We start from the raw sequence: 21,026 nt of genomic DNA on the forward strand, positions 1-21,026 counted from the left end.
CAAAGAACCACCACCTTCGACCTTGTTTGACAGCTGTCAGTGCCAGTGGACATTTGGACCTTTATTAAACGTGACACACAGACAGAAACACCCCTCTTGGTCTCCCGGAGACGCGTGGATCAAAACGCTGTCATGTTAATTATGATGATTTATTATTATGAATGATTATATCGACCACCGTCCATGCACGGGGTTTACGAGGCGTGTGAAGCCGGGCGAAAGCGCCTCTCGATCGGTCACCGTTGGTTAGCATCCCCCCCCCCACCCACCCTCTTCCACCTCCAACGTTAGCCAACCCAGCTAACTAACCCCCCCCCGTTAGCAACCCCAGTGCTAAAACGCCGTGGTATAACTCAAAGTAACGACCCCGAAAAGAACCGATCTGCAATCTCACGGACGCGACGCCTTGTGAGCTTGCAGATCTGCTCTTTTCGGGAGAGCTCCAACCAAGCTAGTACTGGACGTACTAGGGCTTGGGGAAGGGGGGGGGGAATAGATAGGGGGGGAAAAATTGAGCCATATTTCACCTTGTTGGTTCGATCCCCGGTCCGGCGATGGTTCTGTAGATGGTGTAGAATGGATCCCGTGATGGGGTTCTTACAGAGCGGATGTGTTGGATCTCTAAATCGGGGGGTTCTGGGACTGGACTGGACTGGGGGTGGGGGGGGGGGTTCGGGACGGGTTCAGTTCTTCTGACGTGTCCTGCTCTGGCTCAATGACACAGCTCTCTCTCTCTCTCTCTCTCTCTCTCCTAGTGGCTGATCCTCTATGTCTCTCTACCTTTTTTCCCCCACTCACTTCAAATTTAGGATTATTTAATCGACGTGGCAGCGCGTTCGGTGCGTCGGGTTCCTCTTCGTCGAGCCTTATTCGACGGGTTTCATCGTGGATAGGGTTCTGAATAATGTGTTTATGTGTTTAAATGTATATTTCTCTCTATAAATATATAGATACGTGCTGCTCGGCTCTGTGTCTCTCGGCCGAATGACAAGAACAACTGACTGCTGATCAGCCGCTGCTCGCTTCCGGTGGACGCCCCGCCCCCAACGACGCGAGAGATTGGACGAGGAGTTTCTGTCATCGCCGCCGGCACGCCCACTGAGGTGTCTGTCTGTCAGTGGCAGCTAAACCCCGCCCAGTGAGGTCCAATTTATTGATCCTAGTAGATGAGGAGGTCGTGAGAAAATTCACACGCACGCACGCACGCACGCATGCACACACACAAAAAAACCCACCACGCGCTGAGTGCACGCTCGCGCGACACCGCGCATGCATGGATGGATGATCATGGATGGATACTGATAGATAGATGTCGTTGGTTTATTTTCAGCAAAATAAATTATCCAATTACAATTACAATTTACAATTTAGGCATTTAGCAGACGCTCTTAATCCAGAGCGATTTACAATAAGCAAGAACAAAAACATGGGAATACATCACAAAAAAGCATTTATCATAATCCAATCAAATGTGAATATATATTATTCACAGTGTGACCCTCCAACATCCATGAAACAATCAAATCTCAATCAACCATGCATGTGCCACCTCTTCTGATAGGCCCTGTCAGTCCAGCCTACTGAATGCCACTTTACTGTGATAGCCTATAGCTGCCCTGCAACTCCAACTCTCTCTCTCTCTCTCTCTCTCTCTCTCTCTCTCTCTCTCTCTCTCTCTCTCTCTCTCTCTCTCTCTCTCTCTCTCTCTCTCTCTCTCTCTCTCTCTCTCTCTCTCTCTTCATGGCACCATTAGTCTCAGGTTTCACAGATGACAGTGTGTCAGTCATCGACAGTGTGCCATGCAGCCACAAATGGCCTCCTAATAAATCTGTCACATACTGTACAGTCCAGCTGGACGTGGTGGGGGGGGGGGGGGGGGGGGGAGGGTCGCATGATAAATAAGGAGAAATGGCAGCATTTTGCACCAGTAGCAAATATGCCTAATTCCAGTTTCCAGAAAAAGAAAAAATAACAGCTGGGAGTCGACAGGCGCACAGGTTTAGTTAGGCACGAAACAATGTTTCCTCTGCAATCTGGACGCATGTCTTCTTCGGTGGGTCGTCTATATAATAAAATAATATGCTTAGTATTATTAGTTATATTAGTTAGTTATATAGGTATAGTTAGTAATATTATTAGTTGCTACGCGCAACTGAGAGGATGTGAAGTGACTAAGGGCCGATGTTGGCTCGTCAGAAATTTTCAGTAGCACCAAAGACATTTCTGCTTGTCGTTGCTCTGCAGCAAGCCTAGCATAAAGCGTCTTCTAAAATAAAACATACAGACAGACACGCAATGCACACATGAAACCATGGCATGTTCACGAGCATGTGGTTGTGTCAGAGAACACATGCAGACAGGTTAATTGATCAAAATAAACTTGTGTACATAACAGTAGGCCTACATAATAGTACTTCATTTTTTTGGTGTGGCATTATACCCAGTGGAGAAGGCACCAGACTTCTACCAAAACTGACTACTAGTATACTGTAGTAGTTCAGTTCCTTCAGTTTGGCCTTGACCTTGATGCACGCACGCACGCACGCACACACACACACACACACACACACACACACACACACACACACACACACACACACACACACACACACACACACACACACACACACACACATACACACACACACACACACACACACACACACACACACACACACACACACACACACACACACACACGTACACACACACACAGGAACATGAATAACACATTGAATCCATTAAAAACTAGAAAAAGTGCCCTTCTGGGCACAGGTCTCCACCAGGTTATCCACAGATCCGTGCAGTTAGAGGTAAAAACACTTTTCGGCCAGTTATAGCGCCACCTTGAGGTTGAGTTGAAATTGTTCATGTGGCATTTTGTCCTCGGCCTAGTGGGAATGTGGGTGCACAATTTCACGGAAATCACGCGATGTGTTCATGATTTGCAGCATTTTGTTTGAAACTGAGCACTCCTGTGAACTTTGGAAGCCAATCTTAACCAATCAGGATGGAGTGTGAGAAATCTGAAAGACCGGTTTGGTTGAATGGCTCTAGAGAGACTGTGTACCAATTTGCGTGATGTGTGGACAAAATCTGTAGGTGTGCTGTGCAAAAACTTGTTTTGCACAAAGCGGCCTCCTGGTGGCGCTATAACAGGCCGTTCTGGAAGGTTTGGGGCAGAGGTTCATCGTTGGCATCCAGGGAGTGTGTGTGCAAAATGTGGCATCGACCGGGTTAACGGTGGCCGAGATTAGCTGCTAACGGACGGACACACACACGGACGGACACGCGGACGGACGGAGTGCAAAACATACTCTCTCCCCATGCCTTCGGCCTGGTGGAGACAATGAAGCATCTCTACCTTAGGCATAATTCTGGTCCAATTCCTCCTGCTCAAGCACGCTCAAGTGTGTGTGTGTGTGTGTGTGTGTGTGTGTGTGTGTGTGTGTGTGTGTGTGTGTGTGTGTGTGTGTGTGTGTGTGTGTGTGTGTGTGTGTGTGTGTGACTTTGTTAGTTGTGAAATAGGCCGGATGGATCAATGTCCATCAATGTGTTGGCCTGTGCGTGACAACATCGTAGCCGGAAGTTATGAGGAAACACCATAGCCTAATGAGTGGCAAAACCTACTTTCTGGCCTTGACAGCTCATACATCCAAATCAGACGTTAACTCGCCAACATTGCAGCTGTATACGGAAAGCTTGAATTATCCTCTTTTTACATAAAAATCCACCACTATAGACATGTTATCCATGCAGGTGATTATTAACCCATTCTGAGCGGGCACCCATTTTGTCATGTTATGCTTTATCTATTGAAAAATAGCAGATCTACAAGCTCATATCGCGCCACCGAGTGGCGCGATACGAGCTTGTAGGTCTGCTATTTTTGAAAAAAATCGAAGAACGACTGACATTTCTAGAATCTGATCTCAGGTCAGAATGGGTTCATCAGACCAGTGTGTGTCCGGCGGAAAACTCGTATGAATCTGATCTCAGGTCAGAATGGGTTTAGTAACCTATATCAGAGTGTGGAAGTGCTCGTGTTTGAATATTGCAACATCCTGATGCAGTATGTACCAATTTAACGTATATATACGAAGGACCGTTGCGATTTCCAACAAGCACGCTTCCAAACTCCAATGCTCCATGCTGCTCAATTTTTGTTATTGCGAACGCAGTGAGCCACTTACTATGACAGCAAGGGCTGAATGTCTGTGTGTGTGTGTCCCGCTGTTACACCACCCGCCCGCCACCAGAGGGCGCAGCTGTAGCACACACACACACACACACACACACACACACACACACACACAGGGCGCAGCTGTAGCACACACACACACACACACACACACACACACAACCACACACACACGAGCTGCGTTCGCTTCCCGCGTTTGCGCGTCTTACTTGTGTCTAGATGAGGGGGGCGTGTCCAGGTGGAAAAGTAACGCATGTGCACACTCTCTATTCCATTTCAAATTTCGAATTCTGTGCGGAATGATTGATTGATTGATTGATTGATTGAGGAGTTTATTAACAGATTGGAGAATTACAGTACATTTCAAGCGCAACTCAATACAAAACTGTGGAAATAGGTGGAAAAGGGGGGGGGGGGGGGGTGGAACATATACAGTGAGGGGAGAAAGGGGTGGGTGGGGGATTCAGATTTTACGGGGGCCAGTTACAAATTGCAGCCATCCGTAGGTGCCCTTTGAGGGCGGTTTTCAGGCAGTCAAGGGATTTGCATGTCTTAATGACTGTAGGTAGGGCATTTTGGTGGCATAGGAGCGAAATTAATTTAGTCCCTGGGTGTGAACTTCGTTGACATTAAGGAAGTATTTAGACAGGTACATGGGTGTCTTTGTGGTGTATCGAATCTTGTCGTCATCCCTAAGCCGGTTCGGGGAGTGAGGCCAAATAGTAGACTGGCCAGTTTGTTTGGGGAAATCTGGAGCCTTGTTTTAAGGGCCTTTGAGGTGCTGTGGTACCAAGAAACCTTGCACGAGGGCTCCTGTTAGGGTCTTCAAGGGGTTTTTGTTGACCAGTGAGGAGATCCTGTAAAGGAATCTTGTTCTTTGGTTGACATTTTTGATTACGTTGGTGGATATTTTATCACTGGAAAGATTAGCCTCTAGGATAGAACCTATAGGTAGGTCATTTCACCTTTTCGTGTGATAATATTGTCACCCTGCACACTCATATCAAACAGCCTTGATATATATTGTCAAGGCAGTTTACCTTTTCATACGGAGAAGTCCATTGTGCTAGCCTATTTCCTGGTGGTTTGTTTTTTTACAAAATGTCTGTGCTATTGTTCTCTGTGCTGATCACCTCTGCTCTGCATCCAGCTTTGTCTCAGGCCATCTCACTTTGCATGTGTGACCACTTAGGCCCGGAAACCCGACCACACCACCCCTGGGAGTTTCACCCAGAGAATATGAATTCACAAGACACTGGCTTAATGAATACCCAACTACAGGTTTGAAAAAGGAGAGGAGCAGATAGTGTTTCCACATTAAAAAAGAAGGATTTCGTTTATTTATAATTCAAGACAGAATAAAATACTTTAAATAAAGACTTCAGCTGGAAGAAGAGTGTCATGTTGTCAAGAAAATGTCTATTTCAAATTGACTTTATTGCAAAATGTCAATATCAATATCAAAGGGATTAAAAATGACAGGTGTGATACTTTACCAGTAGCAGGGATTTAAAGGTGTCCTTTACACAGGAGGATATGGCAGGGAGTTTTCCCCTCACTCCTAACAAGTGATGGGAAAAGTCTAACCGCCGCCAAAGAGTGCACGCACAGCAAAGCACACTTCAGTCACTGCCACTGCAAAACAAGAGATAGTCCTACTGTTAAACACTCACAATAAACAAATAAACAATAACAAAAATACATCACAGCTGGGACGTATCCTCCGTGATGTATATGTATCCCAAGGTCATCGGGGTTTCGGGTCTCGCGAACATCATACTCCTCACTCGGGTGACCCAGCCGGGGTGATCAAGTCCCGACTTACGTCCCAGTAGCTATACCCTAGATCAGACCCACTATAGGGAAAGACCAGGTCCACACAATACGTTGACAGACACTTATTAAAGTAAAACCCAAAACGCAGCCTACCACCACTGTAACCAAGCCACCTGTCGGACTAGAATCTGGACCACCTGCTACCACTGGCACGGCCAGAGCCAAATATGTTCTGAAGCAGTAGACTACTATTAAATTATGCCACGCTAAAAAAAGGGATGTAGATTGAAATATGAAATTAGCCTGGTGACGAGGAGGGCAACCAGCGAAGCTCAACCCACTACAATCGCAAATGATCCCCCGCCCGCCACCACACATTTCTCTTCAACCATTGGAATCATAAGATGAGCTACTTTGGACAAAACAAAGTCACATTTTGTTACTTTGTCTAGGAAATAATTATGTCCACACAAGGAATACTTGGAAGCAAGCCTGGAATTTCGTCATTTTAGGGGCAAGACACAAATAAGGCCAAATGCCAGCCCATCCAATAAGACAAGAGTTTTAGTCCATTGAGATTAATTGAATTTGAGGTTTATGAATGATTATAACTATCTGCAGTGAAATAAATAAATGAATGATCGTATTACTATTGTATTACTATTTATCTGATCCATGCTCAGCCCAGCACCAATCAAAGTCACTGGATTGGTTTAAAGATGCTTGTTAAGTATTTAGAATCTCAACAAAAGACACTGGTGTACAGTCAGCCAGGGCATTAAATCCACTGTGGTGTGGCCTCATGGCATGCCATTTTTGGGTGGCACAAGGCCAAACCGAGGGGGAGACGACAGCCATGGCCTCCATGAAATTCCTGCCCTGCTTGGAAGACACTGGAAATGGCAATAAAGATGTAAATAATGTCTAACATTGTTAGAATGTGATGCAATTGTTCCTTTTCTTCACTGTAGCTGATGCTGTCATTATGTTTGATACATTGTTGTGTTTTTTATTTGTTTGCCTATATTTGATGTGATTTGTTTTATTGTAATGTGTGTAATAGCCTATGTGTCACTGCACTGGAACGTGCCACCAAGCCAATATGTATATTATACAGAATAGCTTCCATGTGTGGACAGCACAGTTTTTGTATTCAATTACATTGTCCTAGACAACATAATATGATAAAATATGACTTGTTTTGTCCAAAGCAAAGTATAGCAGCTCATCTTGTGTGTGTGTGTGTGTGTGTGTGTGTGTGTGTGTGTGTGTGTGTGTGTGTGTGTGTGTGTGTGTGTGTGTGTGTGTGTGTGTGTGTGTGTGCGTGCGTGCGTGCGTGCGTGCGTGCGTGCGTGCGTGCGTGCGTGCGTGCGTGCGTGCGTGCGTGCGTGCGTGCGTGTGTGTGTCATTTGCATGCCAAGTGAGAAGACCCTAGACAAAGCTGGATGCAGAGGTGATCGTCACATTACAGAAACCAATAGCACAGGCCGGTAACAAGAAGACTCACCCCGTTTCTGTTTTCCTCCCAGAATATTCCCCAGTGAGGGGTGGGAGAGGCTGGACAGCAGACGGCTGGATTTTGAATTTCTCTAACTATATAAACTTTCATGACAGCAGACAGCCTAAGTACAAATATAATTTATGAAAAGCTACTACAGTGAAGTCTGTTCACAGAAGTTGTTGTAGGATATGTGGGGATTATCTGACAAGGTACCATTTGAGGGGGCAAAACCTTACATATACAAAATAATACTAAATTGTTTATAGGGTCAATATAAGTAATATAATATAGCCTTTCCACATGAGTATCTTTTTATATTTTTCCAAAAAGAATACAAACAGCCAATAGCATATTACAAAGTTATCCCCCTCACTGGGGAAAATTCCAGGAGGAAAAACGGGCACGCACCGGGGTGAGTCTTCCAGTATTCCACAGACCTTGCACATGAAGCACATTGTAAAACAAACCACAATAATGGACTTCTGCACATGAAAAGCTGGACAATTGAATGTCCCTTGATTGTCTTGTTTTCCATTGCAATGACTCAATGGCGTGGAATTATCCTGGTTTCCCACTTTTGTTTGTTTGGCTAATTTCCATGTTCTCACTGAGATTGATTACAAACTTTACTTTACTCTGAGCTATGGTGACATCTGCTGGACAAACTACGATTCTATACAGAACTCGGTGTGACTTCAGCTAAAATAAAGATGACCCAAATAAGAATACGTTTCAGGCACAATTTGTCCCCTCAATGTTCAAGCCGGACAATAAAACACACTTTGTGACTTTACCTATATTAATTCAATCTTTAACTGCCATAATTGTTAGTTATGATTATTTTGTTTTGTTTTGTTTTTCTGTAGGCCACTGATTGGAAAAAAAAGAAAAAAGAAATTATCATAAAAAAACAAAAACAATGTTTAACCGATGACGTTCCTCGATATCAGCCTGTTATCAGCCACAGGAGTAGTGCGGTGGATAGTGTTTACCTGCAGAAACACACGCTGTCCTCTCATTGTATCTGTTTGTTTTGTTAGATGTGGACGTTAATTTATGGGCTAAACACAGTTACATATAGGCCACTATGCCTATAAGTACAAAAGTGTTGGCATCGAAATGCACGTTCAGTACCAAGACAACAAGTATTCAAATGTGTTTACATTTGTCAAATCTAGAGGATGGAAATGGCAGATGTAAAAAAAAGGTGTCACAAATTATGTGTTTGTATTTGTACATCTGCTATTTTTTGAATAGTCAAAGTATGGGCGGAATTGGTCAGGGTCGCAGTTGCACACGTGTAAATCGCAGTTGCACACTTGCAATCCAACATTTCCAAGTGTATTTCCTTTTTACACGAGCCCATTTTCCAGTACAAGTTACAAATAGCTTCCTTCAACCTCTCAAATCAGTGACTGGCAACGGCACAGATGTGTCGATCCACACATCAAAAATTCGTTAGACTATTGCACTCAAATTTTGCAACATATCTACCTCCATAAAGAACCACAGACATATGTGAAGACATGTTCACCAGAGGTGATATGTGCTGTCGTCTCAGTAAACCCAGCAAATAGTAAACCCAGCAAATAGCAAACTGAACAAATATTTCAGTATCTACTCAGTTCTGTTTGCTATTTGCAGAGTTATAACTGTAAACATTGTGTCAGAAGCAAAGCAGTGATGATGACACTTTATTGATCTCATTCAGGCCCTGGATGAATTGTTCTCATGGGGTCCCAAGTGGCGTCGAAAGTGGGGTCCAGGGTAATTTTAAACACATTGGATGGATGGATGGATGGATGGATGGATGGATGGATGGATGGATGGATGGATGGAAGGTTCAAATATGATTATTTGAACCTCTTCGCTTGTGGGACCTCTAATGTCCCACTCTGTCACCACATAGTGACAGTGACAATGTGATAAAAAACAACATGCATGTGTAATATGACAGAATATTAATATGTGGAATATGTTAGACATTAGAGGCAAACAATAAAGAAAAAGAAAACTCTTCAGACTGAGTTAATTGTAAGTGCCTCTAGATGGCGACATAGACTAGTGGAAAAACCCTCTCACTGTTTATTAAATGATACTGTGACTCTCCCATTGAAAATAAAAGCTCCCCTTGCATGTGCGTAGGCTATATCAGGATACATTTCCCATGGCCTGGAGGGAAGGGTCCCGCTGTGATTGGCAAGGGGCTGGTTGTCAGGGTGACAGAACAGAAGTAACCTAGCTATTTCACGGCCATTTTTTCCGTTTTCTATTATAATTGAGATCTAAAGTAAATACATGCATTTTCAAATTCAGTAAAATGAGACCAATATGAAACCTCCAAATGTGCAACCTTATAGGATGTAGGTGGTAGACTATATGCTATACTGACAACCCAGGGCCAATCACAGCGCCGCTGCTGGGGGGGGGGGGGTGTTTCTCCGGGCCATGGGATTAAACGGTGTGCGTGCGCGCGCGTGCGTGCGTTGGCTGGGTGGATGAGGGGGGGGGGGGGGCGGGGCCGTGTGTCTGTGTCTGCGTGGATTGAAGCATCCTCCTCCTATAGGCTTCAGTGTGTCTGACTCTCCTCCTCACAGTCACAGCAGCATCGGACGGTTGATACGGAATCCATAATCCATCTGTTTATCATATACGGACCTTTAATCCATATCTCTGCTATAGCTGGTTCACAATACATATAGTGCTGAATCTGTATAGCCTATTTATTCCTATATACCGATTCATCATTGTATTCGTTGTATAGCCTATATTTATACCTGCAGACGGTTCAAAAGGGTGAGGATTGGAAGACACACAGACCCCAAAAAGGAGAGGATTCAAATGTGAGTAACATTTATTTGTTTTATTATTTTATTTTATTTTACTAAAGGATATTTAAATTAAACTGTATTTAAGCACTTAAATGTAACCACACACAGAAAAGGGGGGGAATTAAGAGTTGGATATACTGTACTTGAACCGCTTTTCTTACACCAAATCTCTATGCAAAAAAAAGAAAGCCGATATACCCGCTGTGAGCTTGTAGATCAGCTATTTTCTCGGGGCTAATGTTCCCCCTGCCAATATGGATGCTGGGGTTGAAGTGGCCCTGTCAACATGGATTTTAATTGTTTTTAATGATTTATTTTCATATTTTCCCAAGGGTAGAAAGAGGTAGTATAGGTTTAGTGTTTTAGATGATTTGTATTCTATGTTGTTGTTTTTTTTTGGTTGGGGGATATATTTCCCCATGCATGGATACAAAATAAGCCTGATTTATCCTTTGTCGTGTGACGGTGTCGCACGGAAAAAACAGCCACAATGCGTAGATCGATTTATTGTAGCCTACAATATCTATGTCTTACTTCTAAGCTGCACCAATTAACAAAAAATAAATAATAATAATAATAATAATAATAATAATAATAATAATAATAATAATAATAATAATAATAATAATAATAATAATAATTAAAGAAAAAAAAATAAAGAAAAAAAAAATAATGCATTATTATTGCATTATGCATTGATTGAAGGAAGCATGAGCTCAGTTCAGAGCTCTCCCCACGTTGGCAGAGGGAGAGTAAGCGCCCAGGATTACAGTTTAGGCATTGGCAACGGGTGAAAAGATGGGTTACAAAACTTGTGGGATAAAAATACACCCCCCCCCCAAAAAAAAACAAAACAACGATGACTATACCACAATGTACAGTTACTGTATTTAACACTTATTCTAACAAAGTAATATCAACTGTAACCCCTACCGTTATAACCCCACAGCTGCCCACCAGAGGGACATCAAACAAACCCGTCCACTCTCGTCTCCTCTTCTTTGCACAGTTTTCCGCGGGGAACTAAAAGGATTAGGCTTAAGAGAGGCTGAAAGATGGTGAAACTGGGGAGTCATCTTCAGGACAAAGGCTCCAAAGGCTCCAGCGTGGAGGATGGATTCCAGAACGTTCCCCTCATCACACCCCTGGACGTGGGCAGCCTGCAGTGCACAGCACCCGAGAAGGTGGGACCACTGTGTGTGTGTGTGTGTGTGTGTGTGTGTGTGTGTGTGTGTGTGTGTGTGTGTGTGCGCACGTGTGTGCGTGGCGTGCACGTGGTTTTCAGTGGTGTCCTAAACCAAATTCCAGTATAGGTCTACATCAAAATGTACGAATAAAAAAAACCAAAAGGGTATATAGCACAACGCTTATGCATTTCATCAGAGCATTAGTAAGGTGTTGGGTCACCACAAGCATTCTCGCCCCCCCCAAATCGGCTCGGGACGTATTTGACCAAACATTTGACCCACGTCTGCACTCGGCGGATGTGCCGATTTACGTCCCATTTAGATGGCTCGCCCGTCGTTCTTTTGGCGGAGCGAGCCGTCTCCCTCTTAGGCTGTACGCCTTGGGTTTGAGAACGGTGAGAGTGTGTTGGCTTCCATACACCAAAGATCAGTGTTTCTCAAAGCTTTTACATATATATAAGGATGCTCAGTTTGACATGCATTAGTCAATTAGTCCAATCAATCAATCAATCAATCAATCAATCAATCAATCAAACTGTTTTACAGTCAGACACATGGTCCATAGTGACATAAAAAAGAACATACAGGCCCAGGCCGTAGCGTAACGGTCTGGGCACCGGACTGGTGATCCAGTCGCGGTGTGCCGCGGGTTCGACTCCCGGACCCGACACGGCCTTTACCGCATGTCATCCCCCCATCTCTCTCCCGTTTCCTGTCAGCCTACTTTCTATCCCTTAAAAAATCAATAAAGGCGTAAGCCGCAAAAAAATATCTTAAAAAAAAAACAAAAAAAAACATACAAATACAAAGACAAACAGAGGCAGACTTCGTCTACATAAAATCATAAATGCATGCTATACAGTCCCCCTCCCCCATAACTCTGAGAGTGTACAAATGGAACCAAATGGACCCGCAGGGGTGTGCAGACCCGTGAGGCTCCATTTGGTTCCATTTGTACACTCTCTGAGTTATAGACCCGTGAGGGTCCATTTGGTTCCATTTGTACACTCTCTGAGTTATAGACCCGTGAGGGTCCATTTGGTTCCATTTGTACACTCTCTGAGTTATAGACCCGTGAGGGTCCATTTGGTTCCATTTGTACACTCTCTGAGTTATAGACCCGTGAGGCTCCATTTGGTTCCTACCGATCATTTAGCTGGGGACACCCTGGAACCACCCTCAAGGACCCTCTAGTGGTCCCTGGACCACCGTTTAAGAACCACTGGCATAGATTGAACCTTCCCTGGCAGCAACTAGAGATACAAAACTACAAAGCAACGCAGCACATCTGAACATAATGCGAGTGAGAAAGATATAAAGGGAATTACAAAGGGTTGGATTCAACAGAACAGGGAACTGGCTGACGGAAACAATTCCCCGTTACAAGCAGGGATTGTGTGGAGAGAGAAACAACAACTTGCTTGTTTTTTGTTTTTTTAGTGTGTACGCATATTTGAAGCCAGCCCAATTCATGTCATAGCTTTGTGGCGAGCATTAGAAGCTACAAGTGTTGGCTGTCAGTTTGTATCTTCATGTGACTGGCTTCCATTGAACATTAAAGGTGGCCTAGCTGTAACTTTGCATCTTCATGTAGCTGGCTTCCATTGAAAATGCATGGTAGCCTGTAGCTTTGTATACCTTCATGTGGCTGGCTTCCTTTGAAAATGCATAGATAGCCTGTAACTTTGCATCTTCGTATCACTGGCTTCCTTTAAAAATGCATACAGTATTAAAATAAATTTACAATTTAGGCATTTAGCAGACGCTCAGTCTTAATCCAGAACGACTTACATTAAGCAATAACAAAAGCATGGCATACATCACATATATAAAAAGTAGTTATCATGAATCATGTATAAACTAAGAACGTAACAGTGGAGTATCTGTGTAAACTATACATACTATACTACATTGTATCTTATACATGTGTACTAAAAAGTGCTATGACTACATAAAATGCAATTCTAGTGCTGTCTACGTAACAAGCTATAAGTCTGTTTAAAATACTATCTAAATATCTAAGTCTACAATGTACAGGCCATGAGGGCAAACTCTATGGCTGAAAAGCTACAGCAAAACAATGTTGACGAGTTCTGGAAGGAAGTGAAAGTGCTTAACAATAGTAAGATGCCGATGCCCTCTAGTATTGATGGCATTACTGGGCCTGATAAGTAACATTGCTGAGCTGTGGAGAAGGCACTATGGAAATATTTTTAAGTGGTGCAACCACTTCCTTAAGTGACTATGTGTGTGGGTGGGTGGCTAGGTGGCTAGGTGGCTGGGTATGAGCACGAAAACAGCGTGGTTGTTTTTCACCACCTGTGCGCAACGTAACACACACACACACACAAACACACACACGCCACACGGAGTTGCACCACTTACTTCACACGGGTGTGATTTTGTATTGTGTTAACCCATTCTGACCTGAGATCAGATTCATACGAGTTTTCCACTGGACACACACTGGTCTGATTAACCCATTCTGACCTGAGATCAGATTCAAAAAATGTCAGTCGTTCTTCGATTAAAAAAAATGTATCAGACCTACAAGCTCGTATCGCGCCACTCGGTGGCGCGATATGAGCTTGTAGATCTGCTATTTTTCAATAGCTAAAGCATAACATGATGCCAACACCAAAATGGGTGCCCGGTCAGAATGGGTTAAGATATGCTTTCAACCTCGGTGAGATTTCCCACAGTGATGAAGCAACTCTCAGAGATGATGAGGTGAGCTATATGCTATTGAATAATTCGTTTTAAACAAAGCATGTGGCCATGATATGATTACAGCAGAACATCTGAAACACTCTAGCCATAGAGTTCCAGTACGTGCTACTGGCAATGTGTTTCTCTGGGCTAGTGATGCATGGCATACTGCGTCCATGTTGTCTTATACTGTTGGTGCCAGTAGAGGTATCCTCATGGACAGGCTTGATTTGATTTATTTGATATATTCATGATACAATTCATAGAAGAGCAGTACAGAATTATCAGGATTGCACAAAAAGTCAGAGGACTTAATTCCATTGTGATCCAAATAAATAAATAGTTACAGCATATGGTAAGAAGAACATGTGTACTAACATTACAATACTAATGACATTTACAACCGGCCCTCATAGATCAATAAACAAAAGACAATTAATGAAGCAACCACCGACAAACAAAGGACGACCATTATGTGACCTGGGTCACATAATTAGGGATGGTTTCTGTGACGATGATGATGTGCAGCGTCAGTGCTGTAAATTATATGGCCAAGCCAATACGCTGGCCCGAAAGATTCACATGTACAGACAATGTTAAAATAGCACTTTTTAAAACATATTGGACTCCACTATACACGGCTCACTTATGGTGGCGTTATAGCTGTGCAAAAAACTCCCAAGATGGACCAGTGCAAGTGAAATGTTTGTCACTAGTAGTAATGTATCCACTTTTCATGCTGTACTGGGGAATTTTATGTTCAGATTTATGTGTGTAGATTGAAGGAGTTATGGCTTTAACAGGGATCACACAGAGTGATATAAGGTGACAATAGCAGAATAGGCTATCTCTATGTATTATTGTTTGTTTTTGTGTCTTGTTTTGTATTTGGACCTAATAGAGCGTTGCGGTCCCGCCCCCTTTCATGACGACGCCGGCCAGGCCCAGGAAATAATTCCCAATGTATTCTTCCCATAGACTTTTATGTATTTATTTAAAGACCTTTCAACAAAGCCAACTCGAGTTGTGACAAATCATGACAACAAACACAATATTTTGGACCAAACAAATAATTATAAAGAAGAAAAACAAGCGGGAAAAAAAGTGTTTTCTTCTTTCTAATTATTTGTTTGGACATTTTGTCGTCGTGATTTGTCACAACTCGAGTTGGCGTTGTACAACACTTAAAAGGTCTTTAACCCATTCTGACCTGAGATCAGATTCTAAAAATGTCTGTTTGAAAATGACAGTTTTCTGAAAAAGCTATGTTTCTATGTCAGTCGTTCTTAGATTTTTCAAAAATAGCAGACCTACAAGCTCGTAGCGCGCCACTCGGTGGCGCGCTATGAGCTTGTAGATCTGCTATTTTTCAATAGCTAAAGCATAACATGATGCTGACACCAAAATGGGTTCCCGTTCAGAATGGGTTAAATAAATACTCTTTGAAAAGTCTATGAGGAAAATGAACAGGGAATTATTGTCCGGGTCTCTCCAGGGGGGCGGGACTGCAACGCTCTATAAGTGTCTGCAAAAGAAGTTTATATATATTCTCCATGTCACTGGTTTCCATTAGAAGTTAACGGTATAGCCTGCATAGCGTTGTGTGAACACAGCATAAGGAGGGCCGTTTGTAGTACCTTTCTGCCATGCATTTCGATGTTAAATATATGCGCTGGAAGCCTCCTCATGCAATAAATCCTCTCGCTGTGGTTATTTTCTAAAATATAATACAAAAAATAATAATTCAGTGGTCCCTACTATGCCAAGTCACTATATATGTCGCCTACATTTTATCTCTGTTCTTATTAAGCCCCCTCCTCTCTCTCTCTCTCTCTCTCTCTCTCTCTCTCTCTCTCTCTCTCTCTCTCTTCTCTCACATTCGTCGCGTCATTTTGTTGTTGTGTTTTTTTCCCCAGTGAGATTAGGGCCACGGATTTGGAGTCATCCATCATCCCCTGTCGACATCCCATAACGCTTAATCCAGTTACCATGGCCACCGACCGGGCCCAGCGGGGGGGGGGGGGGGGGGGGGGGGTGAACACACAGCTGAATATGATACACATTATGATCATTAATGGAACCACGCAGCTGCCTTTGATGCATGGAAGTAATAGAGCGGCCCCTCAGAGCGCCTGGCAGAGGGTGGAACAGTCAGTGGTTTTTCATATCAAGGATCAACAGAATCATCTGTCTTTGGCTGCGGACCTGAAAATATGTCGTTCCAGGGACTCCCCCCTCCCATTTCAATGCTGTTTTATGGCAAGGGTGATTGATTGTGTTTCTCATATAGCAATCAAACATAATAACACAAGTCCTGTCACTGTCATGGCATTTTACTTAACCACAAGTTAATTGTGATTAATGACATAATTATGTTTTTTTTGGCGCACTGGACATTATACAAAAAAAACATGTGGGATTTCTGTTTATGATTGTCAGGCTTCATTAACAGCAATTGTGCACGGGGCAGATATGACAAATGACTTAAACATACAAAGGGACATACAAGGGACTCATTCATTCATTCATTTTATTCCAAGTACTATACGGGCCTGCTTACAGTTTTTTTTCACGATTGTTAACATACGTTTTTCTCAATCTACTCCACCTCCATTGTTCACTAGTTTATACTTTAACTCCACTACATCTCCGACTCAAGAGGCAAATATTTTACGTTTTGCTCCACTATAATCATTTGAAAACTTTACAGATTTACATTACAAAACGTATACATTAACGGCATTGAGACCTAATTCATACGTCCTCTTGTTTGGAAATAACCAATTTACTGTCAGCGTTTGGGACAGGCGCAGACAGAGGCAGAGGGCAAGGCAGACACAGGGCAGGTCCAATACAAGGCGCTTCATTCATATAGTGTAGTGTATATAATGAACCCCCTTGACAGACAGACAGACAGACAGACAGACAGACAGACAGACAGACAGACAGACAGACAGACAGACAGACAGACAGACAGACAGACAGACAGACAGACAGACAGACAGACAGACAGACCATCTCATCACCACCTAACTGGAGAGAGCTGTCAATCACTAACCATATGCTCTCTCTCTCTCTCTCTCTCTCTCTCTCTCTCTCTGTGTCTCTCACCCCACCCCACCCTCTCTCCCTATCACACACCCTCAGTATGTATACAAGCCCTAGGGATTGTGAGTGTGTGTGTATGTGCGTGCGACTGCGTGCAACTGCGTGCGACTGCGTGTGCATGCGTGTCTGTCTGTATGTCTGTCTGTCTGTCTGTCTGTCTATCTGTCTGTCTGTCTGTCTGTCTGTCTGTCTGTCCGTGGCTAATCTCACAGGCCAGTGGACCGAGCCGAGTCTCTCTTGCATGCTGCCATGCACTGGGCCAAGGATGGACAGGTTATCTTGTTTATTAATAGTCCACACTGTGGAGACAGAGAGAGAGAGAGAGACAGAGAGAGAGAGAGAGAGAGAGAGAGAGAGAGAGAGAGAGAGAGAGAGAGAGAGAGAGAGAGAGAGAGAGAGGGAGAGAGGGAGAGGGAGAGGAGAGAGAGAGAGAGAGAGAGAGAGAGAGAGAGAGAGAGAGAGAGAGAGAGAGAGAGAGAGATGCAAAAGGAGAATTGAACCGCCATCTCTCTGCCTTACTTCACAGGACAGGAACCCCTTTTAGTGTTTTAAAGCATTATGCTATACTTTAGCTATTGAAAAATAACAGATCTACAAGCTCATATAATGTGCCGAGTGCCACACTATGGGGGTCCCCGGAACAACATATTTTCAGATGGGGGTCGGCGGCCAAATTATACATATATATTTTTTGGGGACCGTGACATGAAATTGCTTGAGAACCACTGACACATAGAAACAGGGTTTTAGAAGACATTTTGTATAAGGTCTAAATGGGTTAACCCAGAGCAAATAAATAAATCAGTCCATGCCAGGGTTTAGGAGAGAGAGAGCTTCATGTTGAATGGAACTATAGGAGAGAGAGAGAGCTTCATGTTGAATGGAACTATAAGAGAGAGAGCTTCATGTTGAATGGAACTATAAGAGAGAGAGAGAGCTTCATGTTGAATGGAACTATAGGAGAGAGAGAGAGCTTCATGTTGAATGGAACTATAGGAGAGAGAGAGCTTCATGTTGAATGGAACTATAGGAGAGAGAGAGAGCTTCATGTTGAATGGAACTATAGGAGAGAGAGAGCTTCATGTTGAATGGAACTATAGGAGAGAGAGAGAGCTTCATGTTGAATGGAACTATAGGAGAGAGAGAGAGCTTCATGTTGAATGGAACTATAGGAGAGAGAGAGAGCTTCATGTTGAATGGAACTATAGGAGAGAGAGAGAGCTTCATGTTGAATGGAACTATAGGAGAGAGAGAGCTTCATGTTGAATGGAACTATAGGAGAGAGAGAGAGCTTCATGTTGAATGGAACTATAGGAGAGAGAGAGAGCTTCATGTTGAATGGAACTATAGGAGAGAGAGAGAGCTTCATGTTGAATGGAACTATAGGAGAGAGAGAGAGCTTCATGTTGAATGGAACTATAGGAGAGAGAGAGAGAGCTTCATGTTGAATGGAACTATAGGAGAGAGAGAGAGAGCTTCATGTTGAATGGAACTATAGGAGAGAGAGAGAGCTTCATGGTGAATGGAACTATAGGAGAGAGAGAAAGAGCTTCATGTTGAATGGAACTATAGGAGAGAGAGAGAGAGCTTCATGTTGAATGGAACTATAGGAGAGAGAGAGCTTCATGTTGAATGGAACTATAGGAGAGAGAGAGAGAGAGCTTCATGTTGAATGGGACTATAGGAGAGAGAGAGAGCTTCATGTTGAATGGAACTATAGGAGAGAGAGAGCTTCATGTTGAATGGAACTATAGGAGAGAGAGAGAGCTTCATGTTGAATGGAACTATAGGAGAGAGAGAGCTTCATGTTGAATGGAACTATAGGAGAGAGAGAGAGCTTCATGTTGAATGGAACTATAGGAGAGAGAGAGAGCTTCATGTTGAATGGAACTATAGGAGAGAGAGAGCTTCATGTTGAATGGAACTATAGGAGAGAGAGAGCTTCATGTTGAATGGAACTATAGGAGAGAGAGCTTCATGTTGAATGGAACTATAGGAGAGAGAGAGCTTCATGTTGAATGGAACTATAGGAGAGAGAGAGCTTCATGTTGAATGGAACTATAGGAGAGAGAGCTTCATGTTGAATGGAACTATAGGAGAGAGAGAGCTTCATGTTGAATGGAACTATAGGAGAGAGAGAGAGAGAGCTTCATGTTGAATGGGACTATAGGAGAGAGAGAGAGAGAGAGAGCTTCATGTTGAATGGAACTATAGGAGAGAGAGAGAGCTTCATGTTGAATGGAACTATAGGAGAGAGAGAGCTTCATGTTGAATGGAACTATAGGAGAGAGAGAGAGCTTCATGTTGAATGGAACTATAGGAGAGAGAGAGAGAGCTTCATGTTGAATGGAACTATAGGAGAGAGAGAGAGAGCTTCATGTTGAATGGGACTATAGGAGAGAGAGAGCTTCATGTTGAATGGAACTATAAGAGAGAGAGAGAGAGCTTCATGTTGAATGGAACTATAGGAGAGAGAGAGCTTCATGTTGAATGGAACTATAGGAGAGAGAGAGCTTCATGTTGAATGGAACTATAGGAGAGAGAGCTTCATGTTGAATGGAACTATAGGAGAGAGAGAGAGCTTCATGTTGAATGGAACTATAGGAGAGAGAGAGCTTCATGTTGAATGGAACTATAGGAGAGAGAGCTTCATGTTGAATGGAACTATAGGAGAGAGAGAGCTTCATGTTGAATGGAACTATAGGAGAGAGAGAGAGAGAGCTTCATGTTGAATGGGACTATAGGAGAGAGAGAGAGAGAGAGAGCTTCATGTTGAATGGAACTATAGGAGAGAGAGAGAGCTTCATGTTGAATGGAACTATAGGAGAGAGAGAGCTTCATGTTGAATGGAACTATAGGAGAGAGAGAGAGCTTCATGTTGAATGGAACTATAGGAGAGAGAGAGAGAGCTTCATGTTGAATGGAACTATAGGAGAGAGAGAGAGAGCTTCATGTTGAATGGGACTATAGGAGAGAGAGAGCTTCATGTTGAATGGAACTATAAGAGAGAGAGAGAGAGCTTCATGTTGAATGGAACTATAGGAGAGAGAGAGAGCTTCATGTTGAATGGAACTATAGGAGAGAGAGAGAGAGCTTCATGTTGAATGGAACTATAGGAGAGAGAGAGAGCTTCATGTTGAATGGAACTATAGGAGAGAGAGAGCTTCATGTTGAATGGAACTATAAGAGAGAGAGAGAGAGAGCTTCATGTTGAATGGAACTATAGGAGAGAGAGAGCTTCATGTTGAATGGAACTATAGGAGAGAGAGAGAGCTTCATGTTGAATGGAACTATAAGAGAGAGAGAGCTTCATGTTGAATGGAACTATAGGAGAGAGAGAGAGCTTCATGTTGAATGGAACTATAGGAGAGAGAGAGAGCTTCATGTTGAATGGGACTATAGAGAGAGAGAGAGCTTCATGTTGAATGGAACTATAGGAGAGAGAGAGAGCTTCATGTTGAATGGAACTATAGGAGAGAGAGAGAGAGAGAGCTTCATGTTGAATGGAACTATAGGAGAGAGAGAGAGCTTCATGTTGAATGGAACTATAGGAGAGAGAGAGAGCTTCATGTTGAATGGAACTATAGGAGAGAGAGAGAGCTTCATGTTGAATGGAACTATAGGAGAGAGAGAGCTTCATGTTGAATGGAACTATAGGAGAGAGAGAGAGCTTCATGTTGAATGGAACTATAGAGAGAGAGAGAGCTTCATGT

General features: G+C 43.2%; 2 protein-coding genes across 3 annotated transcripts in view; one reads left to right on the forward strand and one right to left on the reverse strand.

Annotated features, from left to right (window-relative positions):
• LOC310862209 (cytoplasmic polyadenylation element-binding protein 4-like) overlaps positions 1–968 on the reverse strand; it is an 80,095-nt gene extending 79,127 nt beyond the window's left edge. For both annotated transcript variants that reach the window (XM_083769976.1, XM_083769975.1), the window contains exon 1: positions 528–968. The gene's annotated coding sequence lies outside the window, so the exon portion shown is untranslated. The remainder of the gene's footprint in view (positions 1–527) is intronic.
• Positions 969–11,364: 10,396 nt separating this feature from the next.
• nsg2 (neuronal vesicle trafficking associated 2) overlaps positions 11,365–21,026 on the forward strand; it is a gene marked incomplete at both ends in the record, with an annotated part of 42,912 nt that continues 33,250 nt past the window's right edge. The window contains one exon of the mRNA XM_083760709.1: positions 11,365–11,493. Within this exon, the coding sequence (XP_083616835.1) occupies positions 11,365–11,493 (129 nt within the window). The remainder of the gene's footprint in view (positions 11,494–21,026) is intronic.

Source organism: Protomyctophum parallelum, assembly GCF_964188405.1.
Source record: "Protomyctophum parallelum genome assembly, chromosome: 1".
In the NCBI taxonomy this organism is placed as follows: domain Eukaryota; kingdom Metazoa; phylum Chordata; class Actinopteri; order Myctophiformes; family Myctophidae; genus Protomyctophum; species Protomyctophum parallelum.